This window comes from Terrapene carolina, unplaced genomic scaffold, assembly GCF_002925995.2.
Source record: "Terrapene carolina triunguis isolate 2854851 unplaced genomic scaffold, T_m_triunguis-2.0 Scaffold85, whole genome shotgun sequence".
In the NCBI taxonomy this organism is placed as follows: domain Eukaryota; kingdom Metazoa; phylum Chordata; order Testudines; family Emydidae; genus Terrapene; species Terrapene triunguis.
The window spans coordinates 20,474,698-20,495,444 of NW_020664436.1; the positions used below are offsets into that span (position 1 = coordinate 20,474,698).

Below are 20,747 nucleotides of genomic sequence, written 5' to 3' on the forward strand. Positions count from 1 at the left end.
ACTGAGGCCTACCTTGAAAATACTGATAGGAAAATACAGAGGGGGAAGACGCACGCTGGCCAGAGTGGGCCTGATTTGTGGGGGAAGTGTTAATTCCAGCGACACAGAGGAGGTTCCTTGCCACGGTAGACCAGGCATTACTCTTAAAGGGATGCTACAAGTCAGGACTGAAGCATGTTGGTGGGGGCAGAATGGGGAGTATGCTGCCTGTTGCCTATACTGTAACTGTTCTGTGGACAAATGACTTTCATTCCTCTAGCACTAACATCAAATGGCCAATTTTAAATTAAGAATATGTATTTTTATAGTCATTTTATTTTCCTAAACTCATACGTAGAGCTTTGTTCTTAAGATTTGTCTTTGTATTTGTCCTTTTATATTTTAACTCTTCTTAATCTAATTTAGTTAAAAAGATCAGTCTTCGTATATGTTAATCTACATTTAACTGAATTTTCTAATTTCATATGAAAATAAGATGTCAACATTTCTCCTATTACAGAAATCTAGCCAAACCCATAGCTGTACAGTCTAAAGAAAAGGAAGATCGATATGTGGATACTTACAAGGTATCTTAAACTCTCATTTCTACAATGTGTTTTATTCTGGTATCTTAAAACCAAAACAATATGATGTATGTTGGGGTTTAAATTCATGACCTGCCAGATAAATACATATGAAGTTAACCAAAGAAGCGAAAGAAAGAAATATATCTCTGTAAATTGCCTTGCATTTTGTGGTCTAAAAAATTATGTTGTACATCTGGGTTTTTTCTAGTATGCAACAGAACAGTTATGTTTGCCTTCAAACATCCTGGGTCATTTAAAGATTTTGTGCAGTTAGTTTAATTAATAAAAGTATTTCCTCATCTCCTAACCTCAATCTAGTTTGAAAATAGATCTGATCATATAGAGTAGAATTAGTATTCCATTAGTGCTGCCTGCTGTTGCTACTGAGCGTTTGTTTATGGTGACTGTGACCGGTTCCCCCCCGGGGTGCCACCTGGAACTGGGGTACCACTGAGCCCTCTGACCCACCAGCCTGGGCTCCCTCTCGCACTGTTGCTGTGACAAGCTGCCAAGTCCTCCAGCCTGCACTTTCACCAGCATTCACATAGATAGGGACACACCCCTCTGCAGTTACACACAGGCTCTCTAACCACCAGCTTCCCAGCCTAAGACCCCAGAGCAGAACTGTCCTGCCCTGGTCAAATCTGGCCAGTCCATGGGTTTAATAACTGGCCCGCCTCTCCCTCAATGTGAAGAGAACAATGTACACTTGTGGTAACCAAGCAGAGATTTTCCACAAGCACTCCAGTCAAAGATCACTGGTTTGGATTAAAACATAAAATAAACTTATTAACTACAAAAGATAGATTTTTTAAGTGATAACAAACAGATCAAAGCAGATTACGTAGTAAATAAACAAAACACAAACTAAGTCTAAGATACTAGAAAGATAGGATACGAACTAGCAAATTCTCATCTTGGCTGATGATACAGGCGGGCTGCAGATTCTTATGGGACAAGTTGCACTTGCTTTACAGCTTGGAATCCCCAGGTCTTTCATACACAGGCTAGAAATCCGTTTAGCCTTGGTCCAGCACATCCTCCAGTTTAGTCTTTGTTCCTCAGGTGTTTCCAGGTGTCTTCCTGTGTGTGGAGTGAAGAACTACAGATGATGTGACTCCCTGCCTTATATAGCTTTAGTATATGACAGGAGCCCTTTGTTTCAAAACTTGGTTCCCAGACTGGTCTGCGGAAAAATACTGACATCCCAAGATGGAGTCTAGAATCATGTGGCCTGGTCACATGTCCTTGTAGAGTCCTAGCAGCCATTACTTACAGGCTGTCTGGAGCATTCTCAGGAAGACTCACCGGGTGGGGGGGAGATAAGCTTCTCCTAAGGCCTGTTGTTTTCCCTAATGGCTCAATGCCCTGAATAAGCCCTTCCCAACCGGCTATCTAGACTGAAAGCATCTTGCCTAGTGGGCGTTACCCATGCGTAATTACATTTGAAGTACAGATACATAGTGTTTATAACTTCAGATACAAAAATGATACATGCGGACAAATAGGATAATCATATTCAGCAAATCATATCTTTTCCAATGACACCTCACTTGACTTATCTTGCACAAAATCATCATAATTATGCCACAACCATATTATTATAATACTATGATGAATATGGGGTGCAGTCATAGTGACCATGTCAACAAATGTATCTTGTTCCTGGGCGCCCCCACCCCCATTAAATTCCATAGCGAATGACTTGATGGGGCTGGAAAGCATTTAGACATGGGCCTTTCATTTAGATTTGCATCAAGATCTGGAGTGTGCTTTGACAAAAGTGTGTGTATGAACTTGTTTTGATTTTAAGTTTAGTGTGAAAAACCCACATTATGACACCACAGTGTTCCTGGACAGCAAGAACAGGATTTATAACTAGAGCAATATATTGTGAAAGTCAGATGGTCTGTTGCTTAAAAGCTTAAGTGTGCATATGCACTGTCATTTGTGGTTGAATTGATGTTTTTAAAATGAAATTTTGATGGAAACCATCCATGTATGGCACCGTTTCCTCTTCATTCAATATTTATGTAAAATGATCTAGCAGATTGTCAGTTAGTACACTGCCATAGTGATGTCAATTCTTTATTACTAGATTGCTGTATGGGCTCAAGCATGTAAGTGATGGGTTTTCTAGTGTAGTGAACCTGACATCCATATTTTCAGTGGCAGTTTCAAACCGATTTAGGATAAAACTCACTTAGGCACCTACTGAGATTTTCAAAGATACATATCTGCATCTCTTCCTAAATATCTTTGTAAATCTAGCCCTAAGTCCTCTTTTGAATGTAAGATGTTATCTCCTAAGTCACTTTGGCACTTCTGAAAATGTCTTTGATCTGATTTTTCTGCAGCTTTTGCTACAAAAACTCGTATTTACTATCCCTTTAAATTTGCCACCCCTAAGAATAAGTTTTTGATGGAAGAGTCAGGATTATGTCTCTTTCCTGAAAGTTATACCTTTTTGTAAAGGTCAAATGGCACCTGGTCCACACTATAGAAGTTACCTATTTCTGAAAAAAGATTAAACCGACAGGTGCAGCTGAATTAGTGTTCTACATCTGCAGTTAACTCTGTTCAATAGGACAAACCATGGTTAGTACAATTTCCGAAAACCATGGTTAATGTTTTGAAAGGTGTAAGCTGAAGCATTGGAAACAGTTATTGGAATGGTCTCTTCCAGAAAAATATTGTGGGGTAAAAATGAATAACGAATTACTTCAGACAGCAGCTATTTTTACAACTGGAAAAAAACAAACAAACAAAAAACCCACTAAGTGAGGCCCTTTCTTCTAAATGAGAGCTTAAATTCTTCAGAAATTGTCTGGGATAGAAAGCACCAGTGAAGTGCTGGAAGAATGCATCTCTTAGTATAGTATCCTAGCAACATAGCTTTTAAGTAGCATGTTGGATAAGATACAACACCCATGCTTTACCTGTTCTTCCTGTTCTAGTATTTGGAAGAGGAGTACCGCAAAGGAGCTAGAGAGGATGACCCAATGCCTCCTGTGCAGCCTTATCACTATGGATCTCATTACTCCAACAGTGGAACTGTACTTCACTTTCTAGTTAGAATGCCTCCTTTCACTAAAATGTTCTTAGCTTATCAAGGTAAGATTAATTTTGTTAAAAATGACAAATGAAAAATAAAGTGAAATTATCAAGTGTGGTAAATTTGGAAATCTGACCTACCTTGACAGTGGACCCTTTTGAGGCTTTCATAAAGAGCACCTGTAGTACATGAACTCTTTGTGCATCTCACAAAACTCTACATCTTCTAAAAATGTCTGTACATCTTCTGTGATCAGTTAGAAAAAAATCTGCTCTCTATGGCTTTTAACTCTAGGTCTCACATGTAGCAATTGGGATCTAAATGTTCAGGCCTCAGCCGAGCAAAGTTGGTGAACTTGAACTTTTTGAGGTAACCAATGTACAATCGGTATTGTCAAGGTAATAAACTCAGTTTTGGTTTTTCTTTGCAGATCAAAGTTTTGACATCCCAGACAGAACCTTTCATTCTACCCACACAACTTGGCGCCTCTCCTCCTATGAATCTATGACTGACGTGAAGGAGCTTATCCCAGAATTTTTCTATCTTCCAGAGTTTTTAGTTAACAGAGAAGGTATATGAGACAGTGCCAAAATGATCTCTAAAAAGGCACAAGGATTGGGCCTCTGGGTTGAAACTGATAATTCCATGTTATGATCAGGTTTTTTTCCCCCATGTTTTTTAATTGATTGTGAAGGGGAAACCTGGCAGGTCCAGATCTTGAATCTTTAGCCACAGAGGCTTAAGCTTGACTCTACTGTTGCCACTTTTGTTAGTTCTGCAAGCCCAGACTTCATGCTCATGAGGTGTACTGCCATAGTCTTATTTGATTTCAAGAAAACCATAAAAGTTAATCCAGCCAAGGATGTTTGGTAAATGTAGAAAATTAAAATCTGTTTGTTATAACTGAAAGAGCATCTGCTCCTTTCCATTGAGGGTAATGTGCTTCTGATAAATCTGTTTACTTTTTTCAGCTAGTTACATTTTAGGGTTTCCCCAGGAGGCTCTGACAATCTGTCAGTTGTTTTGAGAGAGTTTACTGTCTTCATGCTGTCCTCAAGGGACTTGTGGCTAGATCCAATATGGTGCTGGGTGCCAACAATACCCAATAAAACCTTTGGGAGTTGAGGGCACTCAACATCTCACAGTAGTGTTCAGCACTTTGTAAGATTGAGCCTTTTCTATTATTCATGTTTCCTTGTTATAATTTAAGTTTAACTGGTGGAGTCAGGTGGTAGTGACGGGGGTGAATGTGAAAGAGCGACTGACCATCGAGAATGGAATGGAAAGGATCAGTGATGGAGGCTGGTGAAGGAAGTGTTTTACTGAATCAGTAGAAGACTTCAAGTAGAGAGATCAGACCTTCAGTGACTATAGCAAGAAGCAGTGTTAGTGTTGAGTATTACCCATTCTGGACCTCAGGGCTGTTGCACAGTGGGGATATCAGACATTTGAAAGGTTTGTGCTCCTCCCCCCACCCCACAAAAAAAAAAAGTACCATCTGTTTGAAGCTGCTAAGAGAATTGGAATGCTAGTAGTCCCAGTGGATATAGTGTACAGAGTGCATGTGAGACTAAGGTACATGATTATTCAATTTATCACATGGCTTTCCACAAGGATATTGCCAGCCCACTTACTGTATACAGTTCTGTAATATAGTTAGATCATTTCTACACTAGGGATCAGAAGCATGTTATCACCTTTCCAGCAAGAACTGTGTTTAAGCACGCTTCCCTGCAGAGATTCAGAAAAGGCCTATAGATTCACAAGGCTTTTGAAAATGCTCAGAGTGAAATGGGTGCAGATTTCTTTTTAAATATAGATCAACCAAAATTTTGGGGACTTTCTGGGTATCCTACAGAAAACACTTCTTTTATGAGGTTTTTGGAGAAGATTCCTGGAGATAGTGGCACTGTGGGAGGCAGAAAGAAGCTTTTTTATTTTTTTTGTAGCTTAGTTACTGGTTGATTCAAATTACCTTGTTCATATCTGAACGTTTTTTTAACACTGCTGGGTTCATTATGCTATTGTAGGAATGAGTACGTGTCAGGACACCTAGAACTCTTGCAAAGACCTCCCTTTTGTTGCTGCTGTTGTAATTGAAATCCTAAAATTGTGCTTTCTGCCATGTTGCCCCTCATGCTTGGGTGGAGCTCCGCATAAACTTTCCTTCTCAGTGATGCATATTTAAAAAAAAAAAAAAAAACTGTTAGGCTGCTGGTGTGCTGAGACCACTGCCTATCTGCTGATAAATACTGTCTCACTGTTTTCTTGTACTGCCTCATCTGTCTGTAGAGCCGGGACTGTCTTTTTGTTTTGTGTTTGTACAGCACCTAGCACCATAGAGTCCTCGTCCATGACTGGGGCTCCTAGGTTCTACAGTAATATAAATGGTAAATAATAAAACCGTATAAACCCTCCTCTTTACATTTCTAGGTTTTGATTTTGGACTGCGTCAAAATGGTGAAAGAGTAAACCATGTCAATCTCCCCCCATGGGCTCGTAATGATCCCCGTCTCTTCATCCTGATTCATCGTCAGGCTTTAGAGTCTGATCATGTCTCCCAGACCATCTGTAACTGGATTGATTTAGTGTTTGGGTATAAGCAAAAGGGCAAGGCTTCGGTTCAAGCTATCAATGTCTTCCATCCTGCCGTAAGTATCTTTTTGTCAAGTAATCTGTTCAGAGTATAAAATTATTTGATCTCTGAGATGATTTGACCGATTGCTTGGAAAACATCCAGCTTTAGGCAAATTCCCTTGAAATAGCTAACTATCAAAGAACAGGGAAAAAGACTGAATATTTAAATGAAGAATTGGTAAAATCTCAGGGTTTGTGACATGAAGGTCAATTATGTCTATTTTAAATCATTTTTCCTGGGCTAAAGCTAGGCAGGGAATTGTCACACAATGTATGTCTACTTAAAAGCCTATTGGACAATTAGTCATTGTTTGCAATAATATCTAGAAATGCAGTATTTTTGTTTCCTCTTCCATCAAAAAGAAGCCTTTCACTTTGGCAGATTGTAACGAAGGCTGCAGCAGAGATAAGTGAAGTGTCTGATTAGAGAGCACAACATTTATACTGTTCCTCCTCCACAATCATTTGTGTTCCTTACTGTACTCACCTGCAACATAATTAATGTCCCATTTAAGCTAAACCCCTGCAGTGGCTTTAACGTTGGATCACAGAACTGGTTAAGCCTCTGCATTACACTGCAAAAGCCTCTGGATTTACTCAGGACAGTGGTGACAGGAGAACAAGATGACTAAGGACTTGTCAATTTCAAAAGAATTCCCAAATTGTACATTTTCAGGTCTCAAAATGCATTCCTTGAAAGGCTTACATTTTAGCAGTGCAGCAGCCTGACTTTGTCCAGCCAGGCTCTCTCACTTATGGGTTTCACCACTGTAATTTAATTGCTCATGGTAAAATAGAGTATTTAAATGTCGATCATATAGTCCCCTTGATTCATGCTGGTTTTCCTTAACACTTTAGGGTGTAGTTCTGCAACTCTGTTGCATCCAGAAGTCAATTACAAAAGGGCTGAAGACTCTGGTTCTAAGCTTGTGCAGTTTTAGTTGGGAAACTTTTTTCAAAGATAACTTTACTTAGCTTTTGTGTTTGCTGTTTTACATTTTAGACCTACTTTGGGATGGATGTTTCTGCTGTTGAGGATCCAGTTCAAAGAAGAGCCCTGGAAACAATGATAAAAACATATGGACAAACCCCTCGTCAATTGTTCCACACAGCGCATGTCAGCAGACCCGGATCCAGGCTCATAATAGAAGGAGAACTTCCCGCTGCCATGGGGTTATTAGTGCAGTTTGCTTTCAGAGAAACCAGGGAGCACGCTAAAGAAATAGTATATCCAGTATGTAATTTGATTCACAAGATTGCTCAATTAGCATTCACAGGCTGTAATTACTGTACCCTGATGTACACATCTGAATAATTAAGCAAAACGGCTGCACTTACACTGTATTAATGAAAAGCGTTAGCAGTATATCTTCTGCACGTTTAAGACGTTTCATGATTATGTGGATCAGAGCAGAACTGGCTAAGTGACTTGAGGTGCCCAAGCTTCTGGAGGAACTGTCTGGCAGTGAATTTCTGTCCTTGCTGATTCTACTCCCAGAGTGTATAGTGGGGGGCGGAAGGTGCTGGACTGGAATAGTTTTCTCTCTCTCTCTCCACCTCTCTCTCTCTCTCCACAATGGAAGTAGGAGATTTTTCTGCTCCACAGAGCACCAAATAGGCTGTCATGCCTGAGGCAAATCTGTTTCAGTATATGCCCATGTGTCTTTCTGTAGGAAATGTGGTTAGTAAATATCTGTTACCGTAGACGATGAGCTTCAAGACATTTTGCTTCAGACCTTTTGCAGAATTTAGGGCAGAATTAAAATAAGCTTTTTCATCTGATATTTGTCAGTAAGCAAGCTGAAGTAAAGAAGAAGTTTTTAAGCAGTTCTTCTGTTATTGTAGGATAATTTTATTGTCTTTTTTGAGTCAGTATTTTTCAGTACAACCTCATTACCATTCTTCTCACCCTTGAAATTTAGGAAGAACTAATGGAAAAACAACCATTCTAATTTCCATGTGTAAATACGCATGTGAAAGTTGCAAATTAGTTTTGTTTCTGTATTGAACAAGGTTATCAAATGAATTACTTTCTGGTTTCTGCCAGTAACCATTTAAAAAAAATTCCAATCTGGATATTTTAGTATACAAGTGACTTTAAGTACCCATAAAATATCATTTTAAACTTAAAAATATCAGGGCTCAGAATGACTCTTTTGAAGCTATAAAAGCACTGAAATGTGAGAGAGCCCAATAAATTCAGGACCGTTGAGATATGCTTATTGTGCAGGAGGCACCGAATATAATTCTTATATTTGATCAGTATAGTCTACCATGTCAGCTGTCTGGTCTTTTTCAATATAGAATGCTTCAGAGCATTCTAATCCCTAAGTTGCACCTCACTGTTAATGCTGTACCATGGGGAAAATATATAATATTAGTGAAGTAATGCAAAATTACATTGTAATATATTTTAATTTTTGGTATTTGATTTATTAAAAAGTAGAATAAATTTTCACTAGTCTTTCTTGAAGCAAAGAGAATGCCAGTACTTGCACTGCACTTAAATGTTTGTTTGCTGGCTGGCTAGTTACACGCCTCGAATGGTGAATTCTTGGTCCAGTGTTGAAATATGGGGTGGTGTACAATCTGTATCAACATTTTGTCTAGTTTAGCATTCTTTGTGGGAAAATGCCCCCTTCACTTCAGACACTTATTTTCTCTAAAACCTAATCAGGAATTTGGCCCATGTTTATAGAAATGGAAAACTGATGTTTCACCGTACTTTGTTTCTTGAACTCTGCAAGTTACCAGTTTTCTAGTCAAGCCTATAAATAACTGACTGAATAAATAAGTTGGCACAATAAAAGATATTATCTCACCCACCTTGTGTCTCTGAATAAACAGAAGTCACTTGAAATTAATATCTTGGCATATGACATTAAATTGCCTTTTTCCATAATTTTATTTTTCTTTATAACAGAGTAAAGTATAGACCCTGTCATATAAAGTACCACAAGACTAGGATAATTTATAGGAGTCTTATTTATAATGCACTTTTTCCTCATATAAAATAGCATTGCTCTGTTACACTGACTATTTTAATTGGCATTTTATTTGTCTTTGTTCTAGAGTCCTTTGCCTTGGATAAAAGGTTTAAAGTGGGGGGAATATGTAGGTTCCCCAAGTGCTCCAGATCCAGTTGTTTGCTTCAGCCAGCCACATGGAGAAAGGTTTGGCTCTCTGCAGGCTCTGCCAACTAGGGCCATCTGTGGTTTGTCCCAAAAGTTCTGCCTTTTGATGATATACAGCAAAGAGCAAGGTAAGGAAGCCCCAGAAATCAGTTTCATGTTTACTCTCTACATATGAAATACTGGAAAAACTTAACTAGTTGCCCAGTCATAATCATGCTATATTTTTATAGTGCCACTCTAATACTCTAGCAGAGTGCTCAAGTTTGCAGTCTTATTCTGCTAAGGATTGTAAATAGAATTTAAGTATTTTTTTAATAAAGGTGCTGGATTTCAAGAATTCTTATCAATTAGTTTGGTATTTTCATTAAAATAACTCAGCTTGGTGTTTTTAAAATATCAGAACTCTAGAAACCCACAATTCTTCTTCAAGTGATTGTATATGTCCATTCCACTGTAGCTGAGTGCGCGGCCAGCGCATGGTTGTTGGAGATTCCTCCTCTCCCCCGCAGCGGTACCTGTCAGGGGACATGAACACCCTCTGCTGCTATATGCCACTGTGTGCAGGTATAAAGGGCAGAGCTGCCCCCAAATTTCCTCAGTTCCTTCTTACCACCAGTGACGGTGGTTGGAGCAATTATAGCTTTGCTACTGTAAGTTCTTCCCTCATTCCTCGTTAAAAAGTTGAGAACTCTGGTATTAGAGCCTCCCTATACAGCCTTCTATAAGGACAAGGTTTACCTTCACCCTTGCCCAAAATTCCTGAAAAAGATAGTTTCCAACTTTCACATTAATCAGGCAATCTGTTCGCCACCGTTCTTCCCAAAACCTCATATTCACAGAGATGAAGAGAAGCTCCACCATTTTTAGACATCAGAAGAGCTGTAGTGTTTTTACCTGGGCTGGACTAAATTTTTTAGGTGTCATGATCACAATTGTTCATTGTGGTGGTGGACACCTGGTTTCCTCTTAAACTTCTATGACTTTCTGGGCACAAGTTCCTATTCCTGACATTTGCAAATGACAACTTGGTTGTCCACGCACATTTGCTTCTTATTATACTATAGCCATTCATTCCAGAAATGATGCCAGATTTGGGCTTGCTGTTCTACAATCACTGTTCAAATAGACTTTGGGATCACCTCCAGATCGATCTGCTTGTGAGTCCTCTACAGTGGAATGGATATGTGCAGTCACTTGAAGAAACTGTTACCTACCTTTCCATAATTGTTGATCTTCTAGATGTGTTGCACATGTTCATTCTACTACCCACCCTCCTTCCCCTCTCTATCAGAGCCTTTCCAGTAAGAAAAAACTGAGGTGGGTTGGTAGTGGTTCCGCCCTTTATACTTGCATGCAGAGGTGTATGGCAGCAGAGGGCATTCAAGCTGCCCCAGTTGGTACTCCTTCGGGAAAAAATCTCCAACAAAAGTGCGCTGGGCACGCACTCACATAGCGTGGAATCACAGGTGCCCCCACCCACCCTCTTCCCCAAGACCCCGCTCCACCTCTTCCTGCCCCTTCCTGACCAGTTCCACCCCCTCCTTCGAGCATGCCCCGCTCCTCCCTCCCTCCCTCCCAGCGCCTCCTGCACGCTGTGAAACAGCTGATTGCAGTGGGCAGGAGGTCCTGGGAGGGAGGAGGAGTAGTTGATCAGCAGGGCTGCCGGCGGGAGGGAGGGGGAGCTTGGCTGCCGAGCACCCACTGATTTTTTTCCATGGGTGCTCCAGCCCTGGAACACCCATGGAGTCAGTACCTATGAGTGGAATGGACATGTGCAACACCTCTCGAAGAACAACAGTTAGGGAAAGGCAGGTAACTTTCTTTGCCAACATATCCAGAGAACCAGAGTGTTGGTGAACAAGTAAATGAATAGAAGAGCAGCAGGAGGGAGAAGTGAAGGAATAATTGTTGGAGGATGGAATGGAGATGAGTAAGGGAAACAGAAGTAGAACTGTAAGGCAGAAGGCTTTGTTGTCAGGTTAACTCAATGGAATTAAAGCCTATTGATATATGTACAAATGGGTTTTAATAATTGCCTCTCTTGCATTAAAGCATTTTACTGGCCAGGATTTTCAAAAATAAGAGCCAAATTAGGCTCTGACGTCCACAGGCACCTAAAATAAGTTGCCTCTCTTTCAGAAGTGTTGAGTTCTCAGCGATGCCCAGGGAAGAGAGTAGTGGTGGTCAAAAAATAGGACCTAATTTTCACAGAAATATTCACAAAAATTGTCTTTTTTTTTCCCTTCCAAGTTCAAAATATCAATGAAAACTTTTGTCAAAATGGCAGACTTTGAAAAATGTCAATGAGCTCTAGTGCTCAGCACTTTTGAAAATCAGGCCACTTTATTTAGAAGCCTAAAGATGGATGTTGGAGCCTAATTGGAGACACCCATTTTAAAAAACTTCGGCCATTGTATCCTAGCCTAATAAAGCAAGATGCATGTTGTATATTAACTGTGGATTTTTATAAATAGCTGCCAAAATGATCGGTTATGTAATCACACGTGACAGATGTGAGACCTGGGAAGTATAAGGAGTTCAGATGACTATATTGAAATGTGCCAGACAGGCATGAATTTTGGGACAATAAGTGTTTAAGTGGGTTTCCTGGGGAATCCCTGGCAAGTGGTTAATGTAAATTCCACAACCCCCATTATGCAAAAACCCAGAGATTTGAAGCTACACCCTGAGGAGAGGGCCATTGACTGGTGATTACCTGTTCTCAGAGATGGACACTAGTGGCCTGAGCTGTTTAAAGAAACAGCTGACTGTCCAGTTGGGGGTCTGGTTCCTAATCCACCTAAAAGCTGACATGAACTTGGGACCAAGGGAGCAAACCCATTTATGTGGTTTGAAAGACTGGCACCTACCAGAGCCCTCTGCAGGAGTTGGGGGGTGACCTCTGGTATGCTTCTAGTATGTGTCTAGCATTTTTATTGTTTTTTATATTTTTTTTCTGTAATGCTTTTGCCCTAAGCATATAAATGCAGTTTGCTTTGTGAAAGCTGTTTGGTAACTGGTGTACACTGCTTTAGCCCCTGGAGAAAGAGTTAACCACAGGTGCTGGATCCCAGTCAGACCTGCTGGGAAATTGCAGTGAGGTGCAGAGGGACTGCAAGCCTAAACCCCCAGTCTGAAGGGGAGAGATCTGAATCTCTGCACCAAGAGAGGTGGTGGCTGGAAGCCTAAAAACTTAAGTGGGTGCCCTCAATGAAGACTGGAGAGGGGGGCGGCAAAGGTGCAGTAACCCTGAAACTGTGACAGCATACTTGACACACAACATATAATGCCTTTCCTGCAGGTGTGAGAAGCATGCACAGTACAGATATCCAGTGGTCAGCCATTCTGAGTTGGGGATATGCTGATAACATTTTAAGACTAAAAAGCAAGCAAAGTGAACCTCCAATAAATTTTATACAGAGTTCACAGTTGCACCAGGTAAAACTCTTTTTTAAAGTGTTTCTGATTGTAAAGTTAATGTATTTGTAAAAGGTGCTCTATATGACATCACTGAAAACTGAAATCTATTTTTAATAGAGAACATGTACAGCCTAGGTAGTGATAGTGCAAATTTCATAGCCTTCCACCACCATTCCTGATCACTTTAACCTACGGTGACCAGATAGCAAATGTGAAAAATCAGGACATGGGGTGGGGGGTAATAGGAGCCTATATAAGAAAAAGACCCAAAAATCGGGACTGTCCCTATAAAATCAGGACATCTGGTCACCCTACTTTAAACCCAGTGCACTGCACCTTTACTTTTGGGGAACAGTTTCTAACAATGCAAGGTTTAGCATCCATGCCCATGTAATCCTTAGAGTCTCTGAAAATGCCAGCAGGGTGCTCAATGTGATGTGGGCACATATCCAGTGGGAACTAAGGTGGATCCCGTACGTCCCTTAATATATGCCATCAGATAAGTGTCTTTAGTCGCTCGCTATCTTGTTCATGCTTGAACCAGTGACAGAGATGTAAGGCTCTGTAGCCCGTTATCAATGTCACCATCACCTTGTCCTTGATGACATTCTTTATTATGTGATCATAAGGATTTCAATCAGTTCTTCAAAAAACATGTAATGGAGTGGGGGAGACAAACTTACGTCCCAGGTTTAATCTCAGCTGCACTCATTTGCTTTGCTGATTAGTATTTCGCTTGTGCTATCTAGGAATTACGCTAAATGCCACATTCGTTTTCTGGGGCATACCCATTTTTGGATGAGCCCCCTCCAAGCTCTCCAAAATGCCTCCACCTCCCCCCCCAAAAAACGTTATATACCTTTTTGGTGGTTCTTCCTCCATTTCCATCCACCAAATAGCCCTCTTTCTTACTTCTCCACTAAATTTTCCTCTTCAATCTCTCGGCTCCCAAAATTTGCTTCTGATTCTGCTCTTCTATCCTGGCAGAAAAACCTTTATTGGATATGTCATCATGAGTTTATAGAACTTTCCAAACAATCTGTTTCTAGGCTGAGAACAAGAGTAGGGAAGATCATAGATGCCTTAAAATATTGGTATGTGTGGGGTGCGGAATAAGTGCCTCCTTGTTGGTTCTACGGTTTGTACAGTCAAAAATGTTGATTAAAGACAAAATGGAAAAAGTCAGAGTGAGACCCTCACCCCACACTGGCCTCTTTATACCACATAAAAGTCAGAACTGCATAAAGGTGCTCTGAAAGCCCTGCATCTGACTGTGATATGATTCTTCCAGCAAAGGTACCATGAAAGACCGCAGTAAGAATATTTTCCAAAGACCACCTTGCAAACCCTGATATAGGGCATGTGTGAGAGGGGTGCATCAAGGATGGGGACAAAGCACACAGCCCTGGGAGGCTGCCATAACTTACACAGACCCTTAGGACTGTCCCAATTACGCCAAGGCCTCTCCAGCCAGCAGAGCAGCCCAGGATCAGGAGGGCAGAAAGTTACCTTAACATGTACCTCCATCCCTTTGAGCTGAGAGTTCTGTGCTATGTATTTTAGAGATGCACCACATAATTTCACACATAATTTTAACTCTAACTATGCAAAATGTATGACCTGCTGCAGATTTATTAAACTGCTCTTGGGCTTCCATTCTGAGTCAGGTATTTTATTTATTGCATGTTTTTCTTAGGAAAACCAACAAAAATAGATTTGATAAAATAGCTAGGTATAATGAAATAGAATGTATTTAAAATAGTACTTAATTTTCTCTGGCTCTTTTTTTCTCCAAGGTAACAAGTTGTGCTTGGGTACCAGACAGTTGCCAGCTTTTTACAGGTAGCAAATCTGGTGTCATTACAGCGTATATGAACAGATTCTCTAGCAATATGGTAAGTATATCAGACAGGATTTATAATTGGGAATTTAGCTATATTACATTATTTTTCTTTTCTTATCCTTGCTGTTGTTTACTTCACTCCTTAAAACTAGACTTGTATTATTAAAACTGCCTTGTATTATTTAGGGTTTTTTAAACTAAAAGAGGCTTTCAAAGTACCCTATCATATACATTTTGACAAATAATTTAAATTTTGAATTCTGCATTTTAATAACCATTTGAATGGTGCCCAACTTTTCTCTTTCCCACCATCCCACCTTTAAAGAAAAATAAATGACTTTCCCACCCTATTTTACTTTCAAAGCAAATGCTGATTTTTGTTGTGTTTGAGGACTGTACTTAGTTACTAGTACATCAGCATCAGGACTCCAGACATTTACTGTCCAAAGGAATAAATCTACTGTCCAGATGCAGACATGAGAGATCAGAGTGAGGGGATACCACTACTCAGGGCACCCTGACAAAGGGGAAGGCCAGCCCCTCTGACAGAAACTCCAGTATCTTCTCCAAGTACCAAAATGCCATGTCTGGACATTGCTCTTCTATCCACCCCTGACTAGTAGGTGGCTGATAAATTTGAATCTCCACCTTACCCTCTCTAACTGCTGTGGAAGGAAGAAGGGGATTCTCGGAGTAAATCCTTGCCCCCTTGAAGTCAATGGGAGTCTTGTCCAACTTCCTGTTCCTGAGCAAGCTTAGAGAAGCTAGCCAAATTCCAACTACAAGCTCACCTTACAGATGCCCCCCGACTTACGCAATTGTTCCGTTCCGGAAAGCCTTGCGTAACTCGAATTTTGCGTAAGTCAGAAACGTGTACCCATACATTACGCAAAAATTTCCGCAACTCGAAAATCCTATTTCTGGCTGATGGAACTTTTTCTGTAAGTGCAAATTTGCGTAAGTCGGGTCTTGCGTAACCCAGGGGCGTCTGTACTGAAGTTAATACTCTAGACATGGCATAATCTGGATACAGGCCAGGTCATGGAACTGAAACAGCTTTAATGGCATTGATGGCTAAAGGGAAGACATCCATTCTCATTCCACTGGACGTTTCTGTAGCATTTGACACTGTCAGCCATGCACTACCTAAACTTGTCTTGCCTGTGATGTGACGGGGTCCACGATGATGCACTGAAGTGACTTGAGTCCTTCCTTGAGAGACAACCCAATGAGTAAGGATGGGAAAATAGCACCTCTGCCACCAGTCCCCTCCCTTGTGAAGTCCAACAGGAATCAATTGTGTCCCAGTGCCTGTTGAACATCTACATTCATCCACCAGGCAAATTAGTCAGATAACATGAACTCAAATATCAGCAATATGCAGATGACACAAAGTTCAGACTATTCTTCACCACATATAACCGTATCACAGCCACCAAGATGGTGCAGTGCTTGGATGGGATCAGCTCAAGGGTGAAGAACAAGCTGGCTGAAGTGGAACCCACGCAATACAGAAATGATGCCGGTGAGCAGAGGAAAGTACTTTGAAAAGTTTGCAACCACAGTGCAAGCTCCTTCAGTTGAAGGTGCACACCCACAACTGATCAATTCAATCTGTAGTTTAGGAGAACACTTGAATTCCTTGCTGACACTAAACTGTTGCATACACACCATCTGTCAGTAGAGCTGGGCAAATAATATAAGAACATAAGAACGGCCATATGGGGTCAGACCAAAGGTCCATCAAGCCCAGTATCCTGTCCTCTGACAGTGGCCAATGGCAGGTGCCCCAAAGGAATGAACAGACAGGTTATCAAGTGATCCATGCCCTGTCACCCAATCCCAGATTCTGGTAAACAGAGGCTAGGGACACCATTCCTGCCTGTCCTGGCTAATAGCCATTGATGGACCTATCTTCCATGAATCTATCTAGCTCCCTTTTGAACCCCGTTATAGTATTGGCCTTTACAACACCCTCTGGCAAGGAGTTCCAGAGGTTGACAGTGCGTTGCGTGGAAAAAATGCTTTCTTGTGTTTCTTTTAAACCTGCTACCTATTAATTTCATTTGGTGGCCCCTTGTTCTTGTATTATGAGAAGGAGTAAATAACACTTCCTTACTTTCTCTACACCACTCATGATTTTATAGACTTCTATCATATCTCCTCTTAGTCGCCCCTTTTCCAAGCTGAAAAGTCCCAGTTTTATTAATCTCTCCTCATACGGAACCTGTTCTATACCCCTAATAATTTTTGTTGCCTTTTTCTGAACCTTTTCCAATTCCAATATATCTTTTTTGAGATTGGGCGACCACATCTGCATGCAGTATTCAAGGTGTGGGCGTACCATGGATTTATATAGAGGTAATATGATATTTTCTGTCTTACTATCAATCCCTTTCTTGATGATTCCCAACATTCTGTTCGCTTTTTTGACTGCCACTGCACATTGAGTGGATGATTTCAGAGAACTATCCACAATAACTCCAATATCTCTTTCTTGAGTGGTAACAGCTAATTTAGACCCCATCATTATATATGTATAGTTAGGATTATGTTTTCCAATGTGCATTACTTTGCATTTATCAACATTAAATTTCATCTGCCATTTTGTTGCCCAGTCACCCAGTTTTGTGAGATCCTTTTGTAGCTCTTCGCAGTCTGCCTGGGACTTAACTATCTTGAGTAGTTTTGTATCATCTGCAAATTTTGCCACCTCACTGTTTACCCCTTTTTCCAGATCGTTTATGAACATGTTAAATAGGACTGGGCCCAATACAGATCCCTGGGGGACACCACTATTTACCTCTCTCCATTCTGAAAACTGACCATTTATTCTTACCCTTTGTTTCCTATCTTTTAACCAGTTACCAATCCATGAGAGAACCTTCCCTCTTATCCCATGACTGCTTATTTTGCAGAAGAGCCTTTGGTGAGGGACCTTGTCAAAGGCTTTCTGAAAATCTAAATACACTATATCCACTGGATCTTTGTCCACATGCTTGTTGACCCCCTCAAAGAATTCTAGTAGATTGGTGAGGCATGATTTCCCTTTACAAAAACCATGTTGACTATTTCCCAACAAATTATGTTCATCTGTGTCTGACAATTTTTTGTTCTTTTACAATAGTTTCAACCAATTTGCCTGGTACTGAAGTGAGGCTTACTGGCCTGTAGTTGCCAGGGTCACCTCTGGAGCCCTTTTTAAAAATTGGCATCACATTAGCTATCCTCCAGTCATTTGGTACAGAAGCTGATTTAAATGATAGGTTACAGATGACAGTTGTTGTCCTGCAATTTCACATTTGAGTTCCTTCAGAACTCTTGGGTGAATACTATCAGGTCCTGGAGACTTATTACTATTTAGTTTATCAATTTGTTCCAAAACCACCTCTAATGACACCTCAATTTGGGACAGTTCCTCAGATCTGTCACCCAAAAAGAATGGCTCAGGTTTTGGAATCTCCCTCACATCCTCAACAGAGAAGACCGATGCAAAGAATTAATTTAGTTTCTCCGCAATGGCCTTATCATAGATAAATAGATTTTTCATTTTGCTGGCAATTCCAAAAAACTGCAAAAACAAAACACTTTTTGGGTTGACCTGGAAACAGATTTTTTGGTGTCTGATCAGAGAATCGAACAGCTGGGATGAAATAGTTTTGTTTCAATTTGGGGCACTTTTGACATAACACCTAGGAATGGGATGGGTGGAGGAGGAAGCTGCCTCTTTAGGCCAGTAGTTAGGGGACTCACCTGGGACATGAGGAACCCCTGGTTCAATTCTTCTTCTCCCTGACATGGAGAGGATTTGAACACGAGTTCCCACCCCTCAAGTTAGTGCCCTAACCACTGGACTATGTCAATTCAGGTATGGGACTTTCTGAATCTTTCCTATTGAAGCTTCTTACAAATAATTATAGCCCCTGGAGCAGAGACTTGGATGTCCCATATCATATGTGAGTGCCCTGACCACTAAGCTGTTTGTTCTAAACTGTTTGGTGAATAGGACAAAAATTTGTAAGTAGTTTTTGCGTTGACTGTAACTGCATTTTTCAGCAAATAAACTATTTCCCAAAAACTCTGTCCAGCTCTATCCATAAGTAATGCTTTCTGTCATCTCCAGTTGGTTAGGAGATGCTCCCCCATCCTGATGAACAGTGACCTGGATTCAGTTATTCACATCTTCGTCATCTTTTGGCTGCGGTACCTAATTGTGGTATATGTGGGCATGAAGCCTTCAGTGCTTTGGAAACTCCAACTAGTACAGAACCCAGCAGCACACCTCAATACACTAGCTACCACAAACCGATTAAATCTGTCCTCCGTTCTCTACACTGTCTTACCGCAGAACATCAAGTCAGGTTCAAGGTCTTGATCCTTAGTTTCAAGGCACTCAGTGGCCTGGGCCCAGAGTATCAAAAATATCACCTAAAGCTCTAGAATGAAGACCACGATCAACAGCTTCAGTCTTGTGGTACAATGGAGCTTTCTATAATAAGGTTAAAGCCCATTTGTGCGGAAGACAAACTTCTTGGAGGCCAGTAAGAGACTGGCACAAACTCTCACAGGAACTAAGGACTCTTGCAAACCTTAGCACATTCTGCTCTAAGTGCAAGGCATGCTTCTCTGACCTTGCCTTCTCGAAGGTAGACACATAACATCATGTATTAAATAATTTAAAAAAGAATCCTTACCAAAACACTCCCCTGCACACCTTTTCCCCAGTGATGAGACTGACTAACGTGTGACAGATGTTAGTCATATCGCTTCATGCATTGATGGAAGATGCTCAGATACTAGGGTATAAAATAGAATAGAACTGTGATGGAGCCAGGATTTTGCCTTCTGTTTTAAGTTGTCTTTTCTGTGAATAACTCCAGCATCAGCCTCTTCAGTAGTTCATAACTTTTTCCCAAGAAGTAGCAAATCACTGACACAATTCTTGACAGTCCATCTTAGGCCACAGGGTTCTGAATAGCAGCACTTAAACTGGCCACAGTATTGTTTTATGTTGCTTTTGCTTGAGCAATCTAGGAGCAGCAACAGAGGCCTAAGTGCTCTCTGCAGATTGAGAAGGATTCCATTGCATCAAGGTTAAAACTTTGCAGAAATTCATGGCTCAAGCCCCACACACACTAGGAAAGCCCACCCACTGTGAGCAATTAATTTTTAAAGCCCCAAGCAATATCAGTTACATTTTTGGTAACTAAAATAGGAAATAAACTTTTTGTACAGAATACTTGTGTTTTAAAAATGCTAATAAAGAAACTAGCAATTTGTATTTGACAGCGGTAAGGCACTTTAGAACTGTGAATAGGAGTTCTTTGCTTTGCTCCTCAGGTGTCCTCTTGTGAGATCATGTTTGCTGAATCCCTCAGCACTGACACTTCTGTATACCTCAGGCAACATGACCTTGCTGCCAATTGTGTAGCATCTGTTGTTTAGTTAGTTGCTTGAGACAGGACTATAGGGAATGCCAGCATGTTTACTAGCATCTGTTCTGTAGTCAGCCCCCCAGCTGAGTGCTGATGTAGTGGAACAGCCTATTATAAATGCAGTACAGGAAGTGTCAGTCAGGGCAAATCTTCATGTGTAAATCATTAAAGCAAGGAGACAGGTATGATGTTGCTAATGGATAGACATAAGAGTCTAGAGAGCCCTGCTTTCAGAGTTCTAGTGACCCATATCTGTGTTGGAAAAAGTCCAGACAAACTGCTCTTGTCTGCTACTTCTCCCAGGCATTGTCAATGTCTGTCATCCAAAACCCACTGAAGTACTGTTATGAGAAGTCACTCAAATCACTACCCTTAAAAGGCCTCAGCCAAGAGGTTCTGGATGTTGGGCAAGTGGGTTGCTCCACCCTTTAGTTGTTCCTAATCTATCTGGGGCTTTCTTGCTAACAGAGAGGGAAGCATTTTAACCTATTGTATATCCTTTTGAGAGAATAGATGAAACTGTGTGGTAATTATTGTATAATCCCTTACTCCAGTGCCTTAACCATAGCCATCCAGTCTAACACAGAAAGAGGGCATTTTAAATATATGACCAACTTTAAATGAATTTATTTTTATATCTATGCCACTTTAAAAATA

General features: G+C 40.7%; 1 protein-coding gene across 1 annotated transcript in view; it reads left to right on the plus strand.

Annotated features, from left to right (window-relative positions):
* The window catches only part of LYST (lysosomal trafficking regulator), a 127,226-nt gene that overhangs the window by 97,877 nt on the left and 8,602 nt on the right, over positions 1-20,747 (plus strand). The window contains exons 37-44 of the mRNA XM_029911041.1: positions 500-566; positions 3,524-3,680; positions 4,052-4,192; positions 6,055-6,272; positions 7,262-7,492; positions 9,331-9,520; positions 12,694-12,830; positions 14,609-14,707. Coding sequence (XP_029766901.1) covers positions 500-566; positions 3,524-3,680; positions 4,052-4,192; positions 6,055-6,272; positions 7,262-7,492; positions 9,331-9,520; positions 12,694-12,830; positions 14,609-14,707 — 1,240 coding nt within the window. The remainder of the gene's footprint in view (positions 1-499; positions 567-3,523; positions 3,681-4,051; positions 4,193-6,054; positions 6,273-7,261; positions 7,493-9,330; positions 9,521-12,693; positions 12,831-14,608; positions 14,708-20,747) is intronic.